The sequence below is a fragment of the Dipteris shenzhenensis genome, chromosome 9 (genome assembly GCF_047967505.1).
Source record: "Dipteris shenzhenensis isolate YYH24624 ecotype China chromosome 9, Dip_SZ_1.0, whole genome shotgun sequence".
Taxonomy (NCBI): domain Eukaryota; kingdom Viridiplantae; phylum Streptophyta; class Polypodiopsida; order Gleicheniales; family Dipteridaceae; genus Dipteris; species Dipteris shenzhenensis.
In genome coordinates this window covers 52,879,147-52,902,411 of record NC_141604.1, presented here as the reverse complement: position 1 = coordinate 52,902,411, position 23,265 = coordinate 52,879,147, and the positions used below count along the sequence as shown (strand labels likewise).

General features: G+C 47.9%; 1 protein-coding gene across 1 annotated transcript in view; it reads left to right on the top strand.

The window, feature by feature from the left end:
- Nucleotides 1–23,265, top strand: part of AAE17 (acyl-activating enzyme 17) — a 67,234-nt gene that overhangs the window by 14,139 nt on the left and 29,830 nt on the right. Inside the window, exons 2-7 of the mRNA XM_087379122.1 lie at nt 2,182–2,311; nt 2,535–2,800; nt 2,928–3,132; nt 9,493–9,533; nt 9,805–9,933; nt 18,791–18,864. Coding sequence (XP_087235248.1) covers nt 2,182–2,311; nt 2,535–2,800; nt 2,928–3,132; nt 9,493–9,533; nt 9,805–9,933; nt 18,791–18,864 — 845 coding nt within the window. The remainder of the gene's footprint in view (nt 1–2,181; nt 2,312–2,534; nt 2,801–2,927; nt 3,133–9,492; nt 9,534–9,804; nt 9,934–18,790; nt 18,865–23,265) is intronic.

Sequence of the window (23,265 nt, the reverse complement as noted above, 5' to 3'; positions counted from 1 at the left end):
AAACAGGCTGTCCAAGTGGAAGGTGGCTCCCTAGAACAATTTGAAATGAAGTAGCAGGCCTCCACAACTCAAAGCGACTGTTGTAGAAGAGCTGGAGGCTAAGAGCAGCTCGAAGGTGACTGGAAATGCAGCTCCAAGGTGATTTAGGGTTTTGAAATGCTGGAGCAGATGAGGAAAACGCCCGAAATCACCTCTGATGTAGACGGTTATGCTCCAACAGCACCAAAACAGCTCGAAATTGCAGAAATAGCTCCAAAACAGGTCGAAAAACCTCCAAAAGACCTCGAAAATCTGCAAATAATGTGTCAGGGTGGTTGATTTCTGCTGTAACAGCCTGCAAACCCTAAAAACGGGATGGAACAGCTCCAAGAAGGCTAAAAAATCCACATGTGCAGGCGTCCCTTGGAAAGCATGTCAACCAGCGGGATTTGGAGAGGCTAAATGGGCAGAAATGGTCACAGAAAGATGCAAAACAGACGCGAAATGAGGGCATGAAGGATGGCGGCTGTGCCAAAACCCTAAAGCTGAAAGGAGACAGAAACGAGGCAGAATCTGAGGCGGAAAATGTGCAGGGCTGAGGCGGCTGCAGGAAGAAAGGTTTGGGCAGAATTAGGGTTATGCCTAGGATGACGTGGCAGCTATGGTAGGGTGAACCTGCTCTGATACCATGTTAGAAACATGGTGGAGAGAGAGAGAGAGAGAGAGAGAGAGAGAGAGAGAGAGAAGGTTAGGGTGTGAGGAAATGATGCGACAATGAAGACATAATGAAAGGCTATCTTATACATAATCATGAGAAGTACAAGCCTTATATAGGCTACACACTCACCCACTAGCACAAAGTGCATATGGGATAAGTCCCATAGTGACACGTGGCACTCACACATGAACTAGTACTAGACCTCCTAGTACTACACCCCAACACATCACATCACCACAATCTTTGACTATGATATCTCCAACAGCATATAGAGGACCTCCATAGTGATACCACATTGCAGATCTATCTTTCTTCCCATGGGCTTAAATATTTAGTGTATGTATTATTCGTTGGTGCAGGTGCCTGCTTAGTGGCTCTACCCATTAACTGATTTATGTTGTTGTTCAGTCTCATAGACTCTTCGTTCTTTCCAAGACTTTCGTAAACTCTCTCTCTCTCTCTCTCTGTGTTTCTCTCTCTTTGCAAAGTTTTGTGACCATCTCACACATAGAGGTATGGTATAAGCTTACCGATGTACAATTTTTGTGCAATTATACACCATGCATGGTGGAAAATGAGGAAACGTGCATGTCCCAAGATACGAGTGATATCCAATCATTATGAAACTTTGCGAGTACCCATTGAAGTGTCTTTGCAAAAGTTTCATGACCATTGCACACATAGAGGTATGGTATAAGCATACCACTCAAAACTGCAGTCTAAAGAGGTTGATTAAAGGGAGGGAACTGATGATTATGAAGGCGGACACATCGACTCTCATGGAATCAGCAAGCATAATGTCATGGAATCAGCAAGCATAATGCTATTCCAAGCGAGCAGCTGCTGCAGGGAAGGCAAAATCAAAATAGGAAAGATAGCAAGGTAAATAGAGAAGGTATAACTATATGGTAAAAGATTGTATGTAGGAGCCGGTCTAGAGAAAGAAACTCAGTTATGACATCAAAACTGGTGTAAAAGGAGAAAAGAACCTGTATTCATCATGCAGGCCAGCTCCAAGGGTGCTGTGGGTGCTTGGATCAACTTGACTCTCTTTGCCTTTGATGTCAGATTTGCACATGGAAAGTTGTGGAGCACTCTTCAACATAAATTCAGTAGTGAGAAGGAACCCATAGGCTATATACACAGGCTGCCAGTAGGGACCCAAGAAAGTTAACACCTTGAGGAGTGAAATACCAAGGTTCTTGCAAATTGTAGCTACTTTCTTTTCAACAAACAGTGATTAATTTCATATTCTGTATGTTTCTGTGTTTGATTTGCCGGCATCTTGCAATGTGATCAAACCCTGGTTAGATTTATTAAATTGTTGGGACATTCTGTGAAGAGAGTGTTTAAAGGCTTTGGTTGATGGAATGTATCCATGCGGTATCAGAAAAGTAGTCCCAATGACTTATCATCTTTTGGCATGGGTATACTAATAGTATTCTGGACTTTTAACTGGATTGTGGCCGGTTGCTTTTATTCAGGGAGAGTGCGAGGTCCACAAACTTAGGTCAAATACTAGAAAGGCTTGGCAAGGAGATTCTTGGTCCTGGTTACAGGGATCCAATCTCTAGTTTTACCGAGTTTCAAAAGTTCTCAGTAGAGAATCCCAAGGTGAGTTGTGATGATGCTCTATTCTGTTTAAAAAGCCACTCTTTAAGGTGTTTTGAACTTTGTACAAACATAACGTTAGTTCTCAGTTTTCTTTGTACAAATAAAACACTCCTTGAACTTTGTACAAAGATAACGTTAGTTTGTTCTCAGTTTTCTTTATAAATTTCCCAAATGTAATAGCTCTTAAAATAGTTGTTCTTTCAAATGTGGATGTTGCGTTCAGGTCTACTGGAAGGCTGTATTGGAAGAACTTGATATCAGTTTTCACTCAGAACCTGAATCTATCTTGGACATAAATTATGTTGACAATAGTGTGCAAAGTCCTGGGGGAAGGTGGTTATCTGGGGCATCACTAAATGCTGCAGACTGCTGCCTGAAAGCTCATCAAGGGAGGAGGGATGATGACACTGCAATTATATGGAGAGATGAGGGAATGGATGATACACCTTTAAAGACCATTACATATGGGAAGCTGAGAGCCAAAGTCGGGTATGATTTACACTTGCATTGCAATACATGTTTTCATTGAAAGAAGCGTATATCTTTAGAATGTGCTGGATTGCTTTGGTTAAATGTGACCAAACATGTTGACTTTTTGCTTTTGATCATTGCCTAGCCAGGTGGCAACTGCGTTGGAAATACATGGCTTCTCAAAAGGGGACACTATTGCTGTAGATATGCCCATGACTTTTTGGGCAATTGTAATCTACCTTGGTGTAGTTATTTCAGGGTGTGTTGTGGTTTCAATAGCCGACAGCTTTGCTGCTTCTGAGATTCAAACTCGACTCAAAATTTCTAAAGCAAAAGGCATTTTTACTCAGGTCAGCATGCATCTGAAAGTGCCATTGTGCAAATGTCGACCCTAATATTCTAATTCAAAGGATTTTATTGGTAATAATGATTCAAAACGCTTTTTCTTTGGTGCCTTTTACTTGTATAGTCATCCAGCTGCTGATTGTCTTACTGAGCACTCTTCATGGGAGATTTCAATCTGTAGAATATAAAGGTTCTGCTTATTATCTAGGATAGCCAAAAGAAACATGCAACAGCACTGGTGACCTACCAAGTAATTAGTATAAGCAAATGTAGGTTTGTGTAGTTATCATTAAATGCCTACAGCTGAATGGGTCTAAATGCAATTATGAAACCAATGTTTCTCAAAGCACTGCGTCATGCATGCGAGCAGCATCTTTGGAGTTTTTGTTTTGTGCCTTTAAGTTCATGAGGTTTTTGCCCACCCCATTCTCCTCCACAAAGTAAAGAAATAAAGCAGAAAAGCTGATCATTGAAGGGCCTGATTTGAACGTGTGTGTGGGATGTAATCGGCCCCATATCTCCTCTAGAAATTAAATAAATAAAGCAGAAAAGCTGATTGTTGAAAGGGCCGATTTGGGCTTGTGGGTGTGAATGAAAGCGGAAGTGAAGAGGACAGTAGGCACCTTGTTTTTTTAAATCAATGCGGCTCATGGGGGCTGCGTTGTTGACTTTTCACACATCATTGCTGCACACACAATTTTATCGCTCTTCCCAACAGTTCAGAGCACCTTGCCTTTTTGAGTTTGCAGCCCTTACCTGCGATCTGTGTTGTCCCTTCGAAATTGTTTGGTGAATACTCACGCATCAGCGAGACCCTCTTCTTCCTCTTTTCCTTTTTGACACTTTCCACTCCCCATTCTGTTCTGTTTCTTTCTTTATTCCTGTGCAGGACAACAAACAAGGCCTTGCCTCAACCCCTCCTTGGCTTTCAGAGAGGAAGAGTCCATGGAAGATGGCATTCCAAGTTCCCTAACTGAGAAAGATTGTCTTCTTAGAGAGGGAAAAGCTTATGAACAGGGTGGACACACATTCTAGGCCCTTGCCCTCGAAATTGAGGGTTAAAATCCAGATTTACCTTAAAGCCGGGACACATTGTGAGGATCTCTCTCCTAGGTCAGAGGCTTTTCTTGCTGTAAGTTAGATCTTACTTCACAGAGTTCACCAAGAGCTGTTCATGATGGTGACAGGTGGTTTTTTTTGCTGCGGTAGTAACAAGGCCTCTCTCTTTTGTTTCATAACCCAACATGTATGCCTTTTGCTTGTACTAACCTTCTCCCTCGCTGGGGTAAATATCTGTACCAAGCAGGATCTCTTCCACCTTACATTAATGGGCAGGTATCTTTTAACATTGGACCCGCCCATATATTTGTCCAACCATTAGGACACATCATCATCTAGTGACTCCATGACCGAGGATATATTCTAGTAGTAGGACACATATGTCATTAACTGCGTCTTCTCCGTCCTTGGGATAAATATTTGCAACAAGCGACATCCCTTCTGCTCCTTCCATCCAATTTGGCAGGTATCTTAAAAGATGGTAGCCATCCATTCATGTGTCCAACCATTAGAATACATTGTCATCTACAGCATCGGTCTTTGTGAGGGTGATGACTAAGGACATATTCTTAGGATTAGAACACATAGGTGTTTAAATGCTAGCTAGGGCCATACCAGCTACTTTACTTTCTAGATTCTCTCTTCATGAGGGTGGCCTTGGATAAGGATTTTAATGCGACACCATCATGTCGGTGAGTGTTATGCTCAAGTGGAGATAACATGACCTCGTAGGGGTCAGTCGGCATTTTCCTTCAGGTGACCGGACTTTTTAGACGTCTCGTTTGTTGAGATTGGCTGGGTGGTTATTCAGCGTGCCATCGCCTGTGGTTTTTGGAAGAGATTAGTTTTTCCAGTTTCAGTGAGAGCCTTTTGTACGTGGCACAAGCTCTTACTATGTTGGATCCTGGCTTGGGGTTGGCTCCTTGTATTGAGCCTATTGACTGTGTGGGTGGTCAATTGGCTAGGTCTTTGTTTGTGATCAACTATGGTTGATGGCATATGCCAGGTAAGGTATCATTGTTTTAGCTAGTATTAGAGGAAGGTCCAAGTCTTTGAGGTAGACTTGAGTGCGTGGTATGTGCAAAAAAAGAAATGTTCAATAGGCTAATGTTGAAACTTGTTGAGAGAAGGAATCCTATAGGGTTTGCAAACACAAGAATTGAGGGGTCAGTTTGAATCTGAATTGTGCTGGAAAAGCTCCTAAAACATGGGAAGCATTAAAGAAATTAGTCTACTGACAATTTCTTCCAAATTAGTTTGTGGACGAGGTGCATATTGCATAGGAGGGCCTTCACATGGATGAAGGAGAACCTATCGAGGCATACAATAAGAGATTTTGGGATTCATATTTGCAAGTTTCTTTTTTCCAAGAAATCCCAGATGTGGTTCAGCTTTAAAAGTATCGGGCAGGCTTACCTCCCAAAGTGCGAGTTTTGTAAACATCCTGTCTAATACAAAGATCCAGGAGCTTATGCAATCAACATCAGTTGCAGTTCTCATGTAAATGAAGGATCACCCTCCTTTTAAAAAGAGGAGGAGGACCAGAAAAGAAGAACATTGTACGAGGAGGATCAAAGAAAAAAGCTTTTGTGCCACCATGAGTTGAGAAGAAAGAATCTCAGTCTCAAAAGCCGAGGGGTGATAAAAAACCTACAAAGGCAAGTCTAAGTTTACTCCCGAACATATCGAAACCTTTCAAAACGTTGGGAAGTGGCCACATATAGCCACATGGTGCCATTGGGATGCGCCGAGTGCGGGGATTGGGCCCATAGCCACGCAGTGCCTACATCCCAAAAAGAGCCGGCGAGATAAAGGGGATGGGTTTCTCCGTTCTTTTATATCCAACATCCATAACTATGCACAATTGCCCATGGAATTAATACACACACGGCCAGCCAGCTCCCGTGAAATGCGCACAGTACCCTGTCCAATCATCATAGAGGAATTATTACGCAGTTAGGCTAGAGTGTGCTAGTCAGAGCATGCACGCGGGTCATCACATCCCAAGCATAGCGTAATCTTCAATTCATGTTGTAGCAGTCGCCGCCCGCAAATGACACAAATGCATCATGCCAGATTACACGTGTCATCGTCACCATGACCTCATAGTCCCGCAAGGCTACCCTGTGCTCTGATACGAAGTTAGAAAGTAACCACGTGGTGCCACCAAGTGTGCCGAGTGTGGGGGTCCCAATCCCCGCCCCATAGCCACCTAGTGCTTCCCGCACATCCCAAAAAGAGCCGGTGAGAGAAAGGGGAGGGGTTCCTCCTTTCTTTTTTATCCAAGGTTCACAACTATGCACAATTGCCTAAGGGATTAATCCTCAAGGTTCTTTGCCATGTGTCGGATGCACACGCCGAGGGCCTTTTAGCCTCCCAAGTTCTTGTTAATCACATACATTTTCTAGGTGCCAGGAGGGGGGGTAGGACCACACACAAAGGCACCCAAGGCCCCATATTCCAACACAAAAGATGGGTCGGTGTTGAATGGTGTATGGCTGCCCAGTGCCCTAGTGTCCCAAAAAGCCTTTGGGCTTTAGGGAGTAGAAAACGCCTAAAGAACTGCCAAAGACCTTGGCGAGAGGGGTCCTTGGCGTACTAGGGAGAGTGGCTGATCTAGAGGCTGGAGAACTTTATCTCTCGTGGGGCAAAGTAAGAGACGTTGGTTTTATTTGACGAGGGGGCCACAGACAACTTCATCTCAGAAGACCTAGCTTTAAGCAAGATAGAAGAATTAGGACAATCCCTCAATGTAGAGCAGAGCTTCTATGAGAATCAGTTCCAATTATGCCGCTTATTGGAAAGCTTCCGATCCATATTTTAAAACAAATCATCTCTTCACTGAATCATTATGATGTAGTTTTGGGAATTCCATGTTCTAATAGAATGGGAGTACATCTTATGATGCCTGAAACAACCTTTGTGAACGCATGAGAACAAAGAGCTAAAGGAAAAGGGGAAAGTATCCCTATTATATCCAGTGTTTTAGTTGGAAAAGCAGAAACGTCTTCCCTTTCTGCATGCATGATTTTTGTTAGGGATAAAGGTGATGATCCGAAAGCTGAGTTAATCCGAAAGAAAAAGAGAATTTTCACTTTCTAGAATCCTCGGCTGTTTTTCAGAGTCCTTGCTAGGAGAGCTACCACCTAAGCGATTAAGGATCATATTATTGAGCTTATTCCCGAACGTGAACCTCTCAACCGGTTGCGCTATTGGGTGAGTGCAGCGCAAAACGAGGAGATTGTGGCATAGGTATATGACTTGCTGTCCAAAGGACTTATCAGACCTAATTCTTCTCCTTTTTGCTCTCCAATGTTTTTGGTTCAAAAGAAAAGATGGGTCCTATCATGTGTGTGTTGGTGAACAAGATGACTGTCAAGAAAGGTTTTCGATTCCATGTTGTAAGAAAAGTGAGTTCTTTCTTTGATCTTCGGAGATTAAAGAATGGGAATGATGGGATTTGGACCATAATTGAGATTCTTGTCAAGAAGACCAACAAGGTGCACCACATGGCTAGGTTGTTTTTGGCACAGGTTTTCAAGCACCATGGGATGCCAAAGTCTATAGTAAGTGACCATGATCCAAGGATGAGCATCTTGTTCTGGAGATCTATATTTGATAACATGGGGACGAATTTGGATAAGTCATCCTCTTCTTACCCCAGTCAGACGGTCAAAGCGAGTTCTTCTTAAGTGCTATGTGTCAGAGCAGGAAGCTGAATGAGCAAAGTAGTCTTCCTCTCGTGGAATTTGCCTATAATGACACCAGTCACAGCTCCACAAGGAAAGCCTCATTTGAAATGGTCTATGGAAAGGTAACTGTGCTGCCTATTCTTAGGACCAGGGATGAGATTTTTGCAGTTGATCAGTATGTTTGAGACTTGGAAACAACTTTCTGTCAGGTTCGGACAGCCATTGAAAGATCCAAGGAGGAGCATAAGAAAACTGTAAATAAGCACAGAAGGGAAATGAACCTCCAAGAGGGAGATTGGGCACTTCCCTAGTGTGAGAAAGCACGGCTTAGTAAGATGAAGGACAAAGAAAAGGTATATCCTAAGCTTTCAACCAGATACTATGGACACTTCTGGGTCATAGAGCCAATCAACGAAGTTGCATATCGACTAGAACTGTCAGACCATAAAGAAGTATCAGGGACCTGAGTCCACAAGACCAGTTCAAGAAGAGCCACTTGAGGTGGAAGAGATGGAGGAGATCCTCCAACCAGAATGGATTGTGTACCACACAGAGAAGAAAGGGCTCAGAGGCAAGGTTACCAGCACGTATGTTGTCAAGTTCAAGAACTACTTGGCACTAGACTCCCAAGTGGGTGGATGAGGAGTTTTTCTCATAGTATCCACAAGTTTTGCAGTGTACCATGAAGCTTTCCATTTGAGGTCAACTAATTAGAAGTCGGGGAGATGTCACGAAATTGTACTTGCCCCAAGAAACAAATAGAAATCTTTTTATCATTGACTCCAGTCAAAGAAAGTTGACTTTGGTTAACTACAACAATTTTACTTTGTTTTACATTGTTTAGTTAGCATGTGGGGTTGCCTACAAGGGACTAGGATTAGTCCAAGAACTAGAAGGCATGCAGTAGCTAACTTCCAATGTGTTAAAGTATTGGATATTGCTTATTAATTGTATAGGACCTTGAAGCATGCAAAAGGCCCATGTTCTAAGGGGAAAAGTGCACCAAGGTAGACGACTAGCTTTTAGGGAAGGGGCCCATGGAGAAAGCGCTAAATCCAGCTTCTTTTTCTAAAAAGGACCAGTTCAGCCAGCTTTTCCTGGCTGAAATTCTCCCAGCTTTTACGGGCAAAGCTAAAAAGCATGGCTGCCTCTAGTTCTATAAATAAGAGAGCTTCTAAGCTCCTAGAATCAGAATTCGAGTTGTACCAGCTTATTGCTCCTCCATGAGCCAGGTGTAAAAGAGTTTTCTGTTGCAATAAAGACCTCCAAGGCCTTATTTCTTGCCTGTCTTCTCTCTCGTCTCCACTCTCGCACTCCAAAACCTAGTTGCGATGGAGATGCTAGTTGGTTTGCTGCCTCTCTCCTTTCTCTAGTTTCAGACTACCACTTGGAGGCTAACGTGGCTGTCCTTCTACGATTCTGAATATCCACCTTGACCATGAAGTCTGATCTCTTCATTGTATCAGATGTAGCTACCTTGGAACCCTTGGGGTTTACCTTTTGAAGGTGATGTGCTGTTGTTTATTGCGAACTTCGTGAAGTCTTTAAGGTTTCAGATGGTTGCTTTATAAAAGGTTTCTTATTTCTTTTGGTCTTTTGATGTATTGATGGCAGGATGTTATTGCTCGAGGCTCAAAACTGCTTCCTTTATATGAGTATGTATGCAACTGTTGACTCACAAAATTGTCACGAATGCTATATCTGATGGTGTTTAAGTTGGAACTGCTAAATATAGGAAGTTAGAATCTGTGTGAAAATGTGATCAGTAAAAGGAGTTTCTGAAACAGTTCAGACGTATTTTTTATGCAGAGCCAAAATCTTGACCTGTTGAGTTGTCCTAAGTTGTACTTCAACTTAACCAATCAAAATGCAAAGCTTAATCTGCTGAACCTGGACCCTTGTTACTGTTCTATTTGATGTTAACAGCCGTGTGGTGGAAGCTGATGCTCCTATAGCTATTGTTCTTCCTGGGAATGGTTCAACTTTGACGGTGCCTTTACGGAAAGGTGACATCTTTTGGGAGGATTTCCTCATAAAAGCTTCCTCCGCAACCAGGTCAGAAGCTCTTACGAACCCCTTTTGATTACTGATCTAAATATTGTGTTGGGCATTCCACATGAATGGGCTTCTTGTTTTTTCATCTGATGTAATAATTATCACAGTTCACAATTCAATATATGTGAGTTGACCAAATACACGTAGCTGATGATCATATTACGGCATATAGTCTACAATGTCCTGTCTTATATGCTCATCTACAACAGATGCCAGCTCATTAATGTAAAGCCCAAAGTGGGTAAGGGGGCATCGTTGTTTCAGACCTATGGGGGTGCCCACCTTGTTGGATACTCCTTTGTGGTACACACTGTGCCAGGGACTCTCATACAGAGCTATGATTGCTTATATAACATTGTGTACAAACCCGAGGCTCAAAGTTGTGAGATGAGACAGGCCCATTTGTTTAAAGGGAAGGCCTTTTGAAAGTCCACAAAGCAGTAATCTACTCTCTGTTTCCGGTTTTGGGCCTCCTCTATGAGAGCTCTTGAGCATGAGGATGTCATTCTTCCGAAATCTGCCTCACCCATGATTGTACACTCAGCAATTTGGTTGATGTGTATTTGCAGTGCTGACCCATAAACCTTGGTCATCAAGTAACCAACCATGATGGATAGGTAGTTGTTTGCGTCCATTGGGTGTCTTGTGCATGGAATTTGGATCAGTGGTCTAGGAAGTGTGAAAGCCTTTACAGAAGGCCCCATTGAAGTGCTTGGCCAGGATTCGAGCAAGTATCTTGTGCCTTGGGTCTAGAGTTCTACTTGAAAGTGTTCATCATTCTGCAATTCCTTGATGGATTCTTTCAAGTGTCCTTTATGAAGCATGTGGAGCTGGTGGGGCGGGGAATGGCCTTTGAGTTGGGTATGGGCTGGTTTGAGACATTGAAAGAGTATCAATTTATCTTTTGAGGGTGCATATGCCTTGGCAGCTACCTTATCGATTATGTTTGTGAGTTCTTGAATATGTTGAGTGACTATGCTGGCCGAGTGTCTTTTTCCTTTTGTTTGCTTTGTTTTAGCTTCTTTAATGATATTTACTGATATTTAAACATGATTTCTATAAATTTTGACTCTCATGAGGTACGTTCTTTTGACTCTTTCACCCATTGTTTTGCTCCCTATAGGCAGCCCATTTTCTTGCTTCTCTTGCTGCCATCACATGTACTATTCCCTCCCTTCTGTGCTCTTGCTGCGAGTGAGTGAGATCGTCATCCAAGTATACTCAGGTCTCTTTCAAAGTTGCCCTCATGCTCATGAGGGAAGACCTGTCCATTGCAGTCTAGAGTTTCATCACCAGTGGCCTTGTTGGTATCTCCATCTTGCCTACCCTCCAAGCTGCCTCACGTGTGAGGTTGACACCCATCTTAGTGAACAAAACGTGGGCATCTGCTAATGGGTTTCCCCCACTGTTAAGCCTCTTACCAAGACATTCAATGCCTTGCTGGTTCTTCTCTTTTCCACCTCCAGAGCCTCCCCAAGGTATTTCTGCATTCCATAGCTGAAGGCCTAAAGGCCAGCGGGCTGCAATCACAAAACGGATTCAGCCCGAGGAGTCAAAATGCTAAATACAAGCCTCTCAGGGCATAATCATCGGAGAGTGGACAAACAGCCACGGTGGAGGGGCGTAATGCCATTGAAGACTCCGAGCAGAGTGCTGGAAGAACAACTCCCGGTGGTCCCAGTCGCGAAGGAAGCGTCGTCTCTTTTCCTTTCCTGCCCGGGACTTTCCCTGAATCTAATCCCACTGACCCTTGAGCGTGTGAACGATCGTGCTCCAAATGTCTGCTAGGGTCTGGGTAGCAGAAGAAGTCTGAGCTCCTACAGTCTGCGCTCATCTGGAAGTCCAGATATGCCAGCCTGCAATGCTCCCTATGATCTCCCAAACTGGGTGCCGAGGCATCGCTCCTGCATCTGTCTCTGTCAGATGCCAAGGGAAGCTGTCCATGTATGCCCAGGTGGCCTGCGTGATGAAAAGGACGGGATCCTGTCTAGAGAACTCATAGGCCAAGTGATGTCCCGGCTCAGTGCTGCACCAGCAAACGGCTCCCCAAGTGATCGGTCCTAGCTCTAGTGTAGCCCTCGCTAAGATCCCCATGACTCCCTTCCAAACCGTCTGCGCATGCGAGCAGCTCCAAAGGCAGTGCTTCAGGGACTTCTCCTTTTGAAAACACATCTGGCAATGCCCCTCCTGCCCCATCTGCCTCAGCCAGCTGCCAACTGGAGGCCCCTTGTGTGCCACCATCCAAAGGAAGTAGGAGATCTTCCTCGGCCGCCAGCTAGCCCAAAGAGTCTTCCAGAAAGTGCGAAGAAAGACCAAAGATATCCTCTGGGCATACCACCTATGTGCCTGTGTGGGTAGCCCGCGCTGGAGAGCCCCAAGAGCACGCCGACCCGTGCGCGCACTGTAAGAAAAGAAGGGGGTAGGGTTCTCTGAGGTCTCCGAAGGTGGCTAGCGCCACTCTCCTGGGTCCCACTCCACCTTTGTCAAGGAACGGCCCTCCCATATCCAAAGTCTTCAATCCTGGTCCTGCATAATCAAGGGGTCTATATGCCACGTCTTCCCTTGCAGCCCTACAATGCGAAGGCGCTGCCAGGGAAGCTGGGGGTCGATTACGACCTCTCTGCTCTGTAGGCGGCTGTCATCAGTGACGGAGAAGAAGTGTACTGAGGAGTCCGAGAAGAGGCCTGCAACCACCAAAGGAATGCCTCGTGGAGTGAACTGTCCTAGCCACCTCTCATCTCCCGGGAGGAGCTGTTCGGTGACTATGGGAATCCTCCAACCTGCAGGAATGGCAGCATCAATCTCCGCTTGCCGAGCCTGGAGCCCACGTGCCGTACCTACTGCTGCTGCCAACTCGCTTGGGCTCAGCTGGCTGTAGACGTCCCTCCAAACCTGGAGCGAGCGCGCGGGCCCACGCGCCCAAAGCGCCCAAGGGATATGGGATCTCTCTCCAAGCTGGCGACCTGTAACATCTGTCACCTGGCTGCTCCAGATGAGGGGCTGTTTGTCTATCTCCTCTTGGCAGCTAGGGGGAACCTGGGAAAGACTGTGTCGCAACTTCCTCTAGACCGAGATGAGGCTACGGAGGAAGGGGGAACGGGGCTGAGTCAAAGGAGCTGAAGTGAAGATCCATCGGATAGAAGGCTGCCAAACACCCCCTCTCTGGGGAGTACACGCGCTGAGACCATGCTGTAGCAAGAGCTTCCACGTCTGCCCTCCTGTGGTCAGACCGCGGATGACTAACTTGCCAAGAAGTGCCTGACTCTGCAGTTCTGGATCTATGATGCCGAGGTCGCCCTCTGTCTGGGGGAGAATGGCAGTCTGCCAGGCGACCCTAGCTCTGGTGGTGCCGGAACCGTCTGAACCAGACCATAGGAAGTTCCGCACCAGTCTCCTCAGCTGGGCTACACATGATCTTGAGAAACACCAACAAGAGGCCACATACCAAGCAGTGGCAAGAAGGACCTGGTTGACCACAAGGGCCCTGCCTGCCGAGGAAAGCCGAGCCGTGCTCCAGAAAGCAAGCTTCTGTCGTATGGAGGCTAGGACCGGCAAGAACTGCTGAGCCGGTGTGATGTCTAGGCCTACCTGGAATCCCAGGTAACGTGTCGTCTGTCCTCTAGGGATCCAACGAAACCCCAGGAAAATACCCCACTGTGAGTTGGCTCCCGGATCCGTAAGAAAACCAACTGACTTATGCCAGTTGATTTTCGCCCCAGCCGCAAGGCGAAAAATCTCTAGGGACAGTCTCACTCGCTCCAGTGACTCGACATCATCGTGCACATATAGGGCTGTGTCGTTTGCATACTCGGAGTCCAGAAGCTCTACATCATCTCGAATAGGGAGACGCATCCCGCGAAGACCAGTGGTACGGGCTCGAAGGAAGTGCACTGGTCATGGCCTCCGCAAAAAATAGGAAGAGGTAGGGCGCTAATGGACAGCCCTGATGCACCGAGCGCTCGAGTGTGAATCTCTCCCCCATCTTGCCGCTGATGATAACCCAACTGGAGGCCAATCTGTAAAGGCTAGCAATACCTCTGATCCACTCGTTTGGGAAACCAAACCGAGAGAGTGTACCTTCCAAGAAGGACCAATCTACCCTATTGTACGCCTTCTCAAAGTCGAGAAGGAGTATGGCAAGGTGCTGGCCATTGTGCTGAGCCCATTCCGTCGCCTCTAAGAAAGTGAAGATGTTGTCCAAAATGCTGCGATCTTGGACAAAACCAGTCTGGGTGTCATGAATCAAGTCGTGTAGCAGGGGGCGGATGCGGCTACTGATCATCTTGGTGAGGATTTTGTAGGCGGTCGGGAGGAGGGTGATAGGGCGCCACTGTTTGATCTCCTGACGGTCCCCCCCTTTGGGGAGGAGGCAAATCAGGCCTGTCGCAAGGCTCTCTGGCATCTGCCCGCTGGAGAAGATATGTTGGAAGGCTGCAATCAAGGGCCGGTGGATTTGCTCCCAAAAGGTGGTGAAGAAAGCTCTAGAGAGGCCATCCTCACCTGGGCATTTCTGTCCATCAATAGCGCTCACCGCATCCTGCATCTCCGCCACGGTGAAAGGGGCGAGAAGGGCGTCGCTCATGCTGGGCTGCACGAGCCGCGGTGTAGATCTCCACACCTCCTCCCTGCAAATGCGGCCACGAGGGTCTGGGGGCTCCTGCTGGAACAATGATCTGTAGAAATTTGTCGCCAAGTCCCGGACCTTGTCTGGATCTGTCCTGACACTACCATCCTGCACCCTAAGAGAACGGAGCTGTTCCCTTGCTGACCTCTGTCCATGAGTCCTGAAGAACTCTCTGCACATCCTGTCGCCTTTCCTAGCCCAGAAGGACTTGGAAGCATGAAATGAGAACTCTGAGCGACGCTGGGTGATCTCCTCTAGCATGGCTCGGGCCCAAGCCTCCTGCTGTTTGAGCTCCTCAGAGCCTGGAGAAAACTGCTGCATCCGCTGAATCGAAGCGAGATCACGTTTGAGACCCCTCTCGCGCGCCCAACACTGCTGTCTGACCTAAATCGCCTCTTGCTGGTAGATGAGGCTAGACTCAGCAAGCGCCTGAGCTACCTGTGCTGCCATATCCCTGGTGGGGTCCCAATCGTGCTCCCACAAGTCCACTATCCTGCTGTGAACCGTTGCTCTGGAGTAGATGGAGTCTGGGATCCGGCATGAATGTGGAGGTGAGGAATGAGAGGCTGAGTCCAGAGCTAGGATGACTGGGGCATGGTCTGAGAGTGTCGTCCCTGGAACCACTCCTGACTCTCCTCCTCTGCCAAGCGCCCAATCGCTGACATAGAAACGGTCCAGCCGCTCTAGAAGTCTGCCTCCCTCCCTCTTGTAACCCCAAGAGAAGTCCAGATTCCCTGACCATGTGCGAAAGGAAGGCTCCCTCCAACTGTCCCGACGTCCCACTGCGAAGAGGAAGGAGTCCCAATTTGCTTGCTCTGCCTGAGCTATATCGAGGAACTCTGGGCCCCGTCTCTGCTGATCCTCTAAGGTCTCAAGGTTGTTGAAGTCCCCTCCTACAATCCAAGAGTCCATCTCTGGCAACAAGTCTGTCAAGGATCTCCAAAAAACGGCTCTACGTCTGAGATCGGTTGGGGCATAGATATTGAGGATGCCGATACGGGATCCCTCAATATGCAAGCCCACCCAAAGCGCACGTCCTGGGATCAGAGTGCCAAAACCACACACATGCTGAACTAGAGAAGCGTCGATGGAGGTACAGACACCCCCGCTCCTCCCCTGCTCGCCAATCGAAGGTTCCCAGTAGGTGTGGGAGTGTCCTGTGAGGACCTTCCCACAAATACTGATCTGAGAAGCCGAAAGCTTATGTTTCTGTAGTAGGAGCACATCTACCCTTCCCACCAAGGTTGGCTGGAGCTCCTGTCTGAGCACCATCTTTCTGGGGCCACGGGTTCTTGATGAGTGGAACCCGTTAACGTTCCAAGAGATAATGTGTAAACTCATGAGGAGGGAAGGTGGGCCACAAACAGCTGTCTGCTTGCGGTCGAAGTCGAAGTGGTCGAAGGATGTCCTGTGTGGAGACGAAGGCGCTTCTGTGAAGGTTTCGAAGGAGAGGCCGGATCATCGGACCCATCCTCTAAAACCTTTAGCAGAGGGGAGAGGCCCTTCGTCCCGTGGTGGTAGGCTCTCTCTAACCAGCTCGACGCCTCTGCCAAGGAAATGCTGTAGACGCCCGCTACCTCTGAGGTCCTTCATGGGCGAAGCCCTTCCGCGTAGGCCCACTCCAGCGGTGGTCTAATAATGACCAGGAGTCGGAAATGTTTGGCGCTGTGGCGCCAACGCAGACGAACATCACCCTCCTGCCACTGTTGCTGAAGAAGCTCTGCTGCTCTGCTACCAATCCAGTCCTGTACCTGCTCCTGGGACTGATCTCGTATGGTCTCCCAAACATTTTCATTCGTCCATTGCTCATTCCCTTCACTGGAGATAGTGAAGGAATAGCTAGGACCATCGTGTGGGGCAAGGACGGACACCTTACCCTCCGCCCCCTTGCGGAGGAAGAAGATGCTAATGTCTAGGCATGCAGGGAAGGAGCCAATACCCGCTGCATCCAAATAATCCCAAGGACCTGCTCGATAAAACTCCAATGGAAGAGCTTTAGGAGCAGCCCTTGGGCATGGGGACGAAGATGAGGAGTCTGAACCAGAGAGATGGGTGCTGGCCACCTGCGGGGAAGGGCCTCTCCCCTCCGCCGGGCCCGGAGGGATAGGCGCAGGTGAGGTCTGTGCTAGCTTCGGGGCTGCAAGTGGCGTAGGTGATTCCCTTTGGATCATGCTCGAGGAAGAGAGTGGAGTGGAAACCATCGGTGCGGAGGGGGATCCTGGAGGGGGTGGGGGTTGGAGAATCGAGGAGGAGGGGGGAGGGGGAGGAGGGCGGGGTGAAGGATGAGGGGGAGGCTGGCTGACCTTCTCCTTTCCCTTCTCCTTCCCCTTACCTGGCTGCTGATGAGTAGGGACCACCGGAGGGGGCTCTTGCTGTAGATGGGCAGGTTTTTTGGGGCCTGCTTTGTTTCCCTTCCGTTTTCTTTTGACCTCCGTCCAGCCTTCCCCTTCGCGAGGGGATGTCGCTGACTGGTGAGGAGGATCCTGAGTTGCCTGAACGGGGGTCTTTTGAGGTTTTGTACCCGTGAAGCGAGGACATGAGCGCGCCTGGTGCCCGAAGCCATGGCATCTCAGACACTGGTTTGGGCGACCAGTGACCAGAATGCGCTGCGTTCACCACACCTGTGTCTGTCTCTATCTCGAACTCCAAGGGGATGCTCTGTGGATCGAGGACTGCCACTTTGACATGTGGCACCCCTTGGGCTGCCGCCGCATCAACGTAGGTGTCCTGCATAGGCCAGCCAAAGTGCGTCCCCAGGTCCTTGATGATCGGGCGAAGCTCGGTTGCAAGACCTGGGAAGATAAGGGTAACTAGATGGCGAGGAATGCGAAAGCGGGCATCGAAGTCCGCTACACTGAAACCCCTGTACCATGGGACCATGAGGATGATCTTCCCACCCACAGAAGTAGGGGATCGCCTGACCATGTCGCTTGCAGCCTGTGCTGAGGAGAGCTTAAGCCAGAACATGCCACGTCCCATGAGTGCAACCTCCTCGATGTGACTGTCCTCGAGGTAGAGGGTGGACTGCAACCAGTCCCTGATGTCTGCTCGTGAAGGGGAGTAGCCAATGACTCCCATAAACGGATGTCTGGGAGAAGTCCGTGGCGGCCTGCTTCACCAAGGAGACCTGGTGCTCTGTCAATGTTATGCGATAGGCTGATGGAGGGGGGGGGGTCCGTCTGGTCCACCGGTTCCGGGCACGTGGCCGCCATATTGCATTGACTAACTGCGAACACTCCGAGGCGGGGGAAGGGGAAGGAAACGGAAGAGGTGGGGATGGGGGATTAAGGTGGGGGAGGGAAGAAGGAGGGATGGAGAGGTATGGGGAAACGGGGGGGGGAGAGGGTGGTGACGAAGGGGGATGGCGGAGGAAGGAGAAGGAGAAAGAGAGGGGGGGGGCAGTGCAGCGTAGGGGGGTGAGAGGAAGGGGAAGGGAGGGTGTGGCAGCGCCGCACGAGGGGGGTGGGGAGGAGAGGTGAGGAGGGGAGGGAAAAGGGGGGGGCAGCGTGGCGCCTTAGCGGGGAGGGGCAGGAGGGGGCGGGGGGGTTGGTAGCGCCACGCGAGGGGGTGGGGCAGGTGGGGGGGGGCTGAATGCGGAGAGGGGAGGAGCAGGAAGGAAGAGCGGAATGAGGGGGGAGCGACGGGCGGAGAGAGGAGTGGAGCGGGGAGGCGGGGTGAGCGGAGTGTGGCGAGGGGGGAGGAGAGGATTGACGGGCGGAGGGGGAGGAGAGGGGGGCGGATGGCCGCTCGGCAGCGGCTGAGAGGAGGTAGAGGGGAGGGCCGCGCAGTGCGCGAGGGGGGGGTAGACGGGGAGCGGAGGAGGGAGGGAGTTCGCAGGAGCTCTTGCAATGTATTCCTAGCTTGTCTTCATGGGCTTAAGTTCAATGACTATCTCCTACCAGTGTCCATTTGGCTGTTGAGTCTGTTTGAATAGCTTCACTGTGTTTTCTTTTGCATCCCAAAGGTTTTAAAAGGAATATCACAAAAAAGCATCACATGCCTGCTTGAATGGCAAATCCTGTATCCCATCTTAAGCAGTTTTCCTTTTCTAATTTCCCAATTTTGCTGCATGCTCACTTCTATACCCTCACATAAAGAAGACCCCCCCTTCCCTCTCTCTCTCTCCCTCCCTCTCCCTCTCTTCCTTCTGTTCTTTTTGGCTTTTATATTGGAGGACATGTCAATATGTAAGGTTAGATATATTCTTATGAAGGAATATTTCGTGCATGCCAGACCAGATGAATACAAAGCTATACAACTCCCAGTAGACTCCTTCTCGAATATCCTTTTTTCATCTGGAACCACAGGTTAGGTTCTAAACTCCTTTGTTCGCAGAAGGCAGGTCTTTTTGTGTGTGACCCTGGGTGCATGCTCCAGTAAAACAGTTTCCAAGGATTGGGTTTACAATTTGCCCTTTTTCGCATCTGAGAGAGAGAAACAGAGAGAAGGAAAGAGAGAGAGAGAGAGAGAGAGAGAGAGAGAGAGAGAGAGAGAGGGGGGGGGGGGGGGGGGGGGGAGGATTTTTAGTAGCTATCAAGCTGCAATAACTTCTTTTTTGGCATTTTAGTTGCCCATTAATTGTGATGATGTAAAAACACCTATATTATGCACTCAATAATTAAAAGTGTCAGACTACTTTTAAAAAATGCTGTCACTTTGGATGTATGACAAACCTCTTCTAATATGTTTCTCCAAGATTCTGCAAGGCTCTTGTTTGCATGGAGAAGCATGTGGAAGAAAACCTTAATTATGAAGGAAAATCATGGATGGCTTTTTAAATCCTGAAGTCTGCAATGAATGACGGTCCTTTGTTGTTTTCCCTTGTGCGTTTCTTGTTTCTGATGCCTCTTCATTCTCTGGTTCATCTGAAAAATTTGGCCCATTTTTACATGAGAGAGAGAGAGAGAGAGATGTATAAACGTCTGCAGGAGGCCTTGCGGGCCTATGAGACAAAGGTGCAAAACCGAAAGTAACTCACACATTCCATAGCAGAGAGAGAGAGAGAGAGAGAGAGAGAGAGAGAGAGAGAGAGAGAGATGTATTAACGTATGCAAGAGGCCTCGCGGGCCTATGAGACAAAGGTGCAAAACTGAAAGTAACTCACACAAGCCGTTATGGGCTGAAGCAAAGGGCTCACTAAGGCCGTTTGCTCTCTCTCGAGGTGGCGGAGGGTGTGGTCTCCTTGATCTCTATATCCGATGGGGCACGTCGAGGGTGACGCCTTGTCTCTGGTGGTCTCTTCTAAGGAGGGTTGAGATAGAACTGGACCTGGATCATGCGTGCTCTGGTCACTCTCCCTGCCGGGTGTGGAGTGCACGCCTCTCGTCTGGCAGCATTGTGGCGGTGACTCTCACTATGAATCCATGATGCTTTCATCTCATCAAGCTCCTCTCCCTGCGCCTCCCCAAGAGCTGACTTAGATGCATAGAAGTCTGTGACATGTGTCTGTGCTTGGTCAATCTCAGTGACTTGTGGCCTCGTCTCCTGATGCTCTCTGGTCTGTCATATCAGTATATCTCTATGTTGTCGCATCTCAATCAGGTAGAGTCCAACTCAAACCTAATCGGGGAAATGGATCAATTGTTGTCTGGTGTAGTTGATTCCACATACAACATACAGGGGGCTTCCATTTTAGGTCTAGCTGATCGGGTGGATAGCTGACTGATAGGTAGGCGGCTAGGGGCTTCTTTCACCTTTTGGGTTTCTCTTAGGGAGATTGTGGGTTTGATTGGACAATTGACTATTAGGTAGGCAGCCAGGGGCTTCTTTCACCTTTTGGGTAGACACGACAGACTCTCTAGGCATAGATAAAACTGAGAGACCTTCCCTCCATGCTCAGTCGATTGGAGGCACGGCCGATGGGAGTGATAGTGGCACTTGTTCGACGTAGGGCCATTGCTTGGAGACCACAATGGACCACACGTATCGACAACCATCAGCGCTTTATCAGGGGTTTCATGCCACGGCAGCCCCATACATCGTTAGCCCCCTTTCAAGCTTGACCTCTCCGCCAACCTCCAGATGATATTTATAGTGCTGCTAGCCCACATCCTTTCCATGTGGTTAGAGATTTTTCTTGGTGTATTTCATGACTTTTTTGTATTCATCATGGGTGTTGATGTCCACTTAGAAGCTCCACCCTTTCAGCTCATTGTGTCACCTACTTTCACTTCTTGGCTTCTTTCCCTTACGTTATCTATCCACATTTTTATCTGCTGCCTAAATCTCTACTCGTCGTTGAAACAATCACGGGCGATGGCTATCTATTATTCCACCTAGCCTATTCTCAAGGATAGTAAATCCTCAGATTACGTATTTTCCTTCGTTATATTCCTTCATACTTATCCATGAGACCCTCAATTCCCTAGATGGTTCTCCTTGCCAAATGTCATCATTATAGCCTCTCCACTTGGTGCACCTTTTTACCCCTCTCTTGGGGCACATTAAAAACCACTTGCCCCTTGGCATTATTGCACATTTAGGTGCACCTAGGCCTTAGCACTCAGAACTATCTAGTCAATGCCATTTCGCCCTCACCTAGGACCTTGGCAGTTACTTCTCTTGACCATTTCAATTACGCACATTAACTATTACAAAAGTTGGTCATCTAAGAGAAAATGCCCACCGATCTATCCGAGGTCATGCTATCTCGGCTAGAGCATAACATTCCTTCCCTCTTCAAGCATCAACGTCCTCGATGATGAAATCTGGGAACGCTCTCCGTAACTGGTATACGGATTCCCAGGTAGCTTCCGATAGAGGTTGACCATGCCATGCAACCAACATCGTGGATATCTTCCGATTTCGTATTTGCATTGTTCCTCGGTCCATGATTCTTGTTGGCTGGCGCCTTGCAATATCCTCTATCTCCTGAAACAAAACCACACCTTCGATTAGTGAGCCCTTTCATTTTAATTAACTCCGTATCATTAAAGGCCGTATACCCCGTTGCTGCGGGCTTAGATAGGATGTTATCAGGTGCACTCATCACTAACTTAGCAACAGATACACATAACAAACAAGGTACTAACCTCTGAGAAGGTCCCGCCAGTTGCATCTGCATATGTTCCGCATTGGGACTCTCCTGCATTTCTACGTCGCATTCAGATATTATCATATTAGCCGTGCGATGGTCTTTATTTAGTGGACAATCCTTCCACTGATGTCGTTGAAGGCAGCCGAAGCACAATCCTTCTTTTCTAGCTTTCTCTTTTTGTTCAGGGGTCAACGAGGACTTTGACCAAGCCCGGGCTGCCATTGGAGTTATTTTCCTTTTCACCCCAATGGTGGTACTTGTTTTTACTGGTCCCTCAACCGGCTTCACCTGCTTGGTTTGGCCACTTGGCTGCGAGACACTTGTCTTTGAAACCCATTTCCTCGGAAATCCCCCTTTTTTCGGGTACTCATACAGAGTCCCTGCCTGCACAAATCCACTAGATCTGCCTCTGGCATCCTCATAGTTCAGGGCTACTGCTATAGATTCATCTAGTGTAGTCACATATTTAGCCCGAACTTCCATTTTGATCTTGTCGTTCAGTCCATAGATATAGTCCTTTAACTGAACCGACATAGGGAGAGGGTCTGTTATTTTCATGACACATTCCCTGAATTTGTCAGTGTACTCTGCCACTGACAAGCTCCTCTGACGAAGATTTCTATAAGCATCCCAAGCTCGGGATTCTTCATCAGGTGGGAGAAAGTGTTTCTTGAATTCAGCTTTAAACCCTTCCCAAGTGGTTGGAGCAACTTGATCCTTCTGTTGCTTTATCCACCATCTGTCCGCTGCCTCAATAAACAGATGTGTGGCCTCGCGGATTTTCTTTAGATCGGATCTAATCTCACAAATGGCGAAGGCTTCTTCCCACTCGTGACAGAGTTGCGCTCGGTCATCCAACCAGCGTACTTCTCCGGTCTATAATTAGTGATATTAGGCACTTTGACCCTTGCGTGCTCTAAGGAATGTATACTGGGCTCTGGCTCTACTGGAGCTTTGCCCTTATCAATTCTAGACGGTCTAGCCGACAAGGCTTGCACCATCTCCCTGATCTCATTTTGACCAGCATTCACTTGAAGCTGTTGGTTCATAATCTGCTGTAAAGCATCCTCTAATATCGAAATCCTACCAATCAAAGTAGGTGCTGCCTGATGTGACATCTGTTGTGTAGACTGCACTCTAGACTCACTAGGATTCACCCTTGAATTCTGCCCTTCTGCCTCCATAGTTTCACAATGGAAGATGGGTTTTTTTTTTTTTTTTTTTGGAAACCCAATTAACCAATATATACACCCTTCTCTTCTACAGTGCGGAAATCATAGGACCATATGAAAACAAAAAAAACTGCACGGAAAGAAAGGGCTCCCTGATCTTTGCGACGATCCCGGCTGCTCCAGCTATTCGTAGGTGCGACCCAACTTGGCTCTTTGATGCAGCTAGGCTCCAACACGGTTTGCGAGTCCACCTACAGCCACCTTGCGCTAATCCTCGTCCATCTGATACTAATTAGAAAAACCCGTCGATTGTCGAACCGCTACGTTGTCCTAAGTTCAGCGTTCATTAATTTCAATGTTTCATAAGTCCCGGTCGCCTTTTATTTTCGCACGCAGGGGTGCCGACGGTTGCTCCGAGCCTGCTTTCTGTCTATCTCTACGTAGCCTCACCTAGCGCCGATCAGTTCCGTCCAATGATATTGGGAGGTCACAGCAGAACT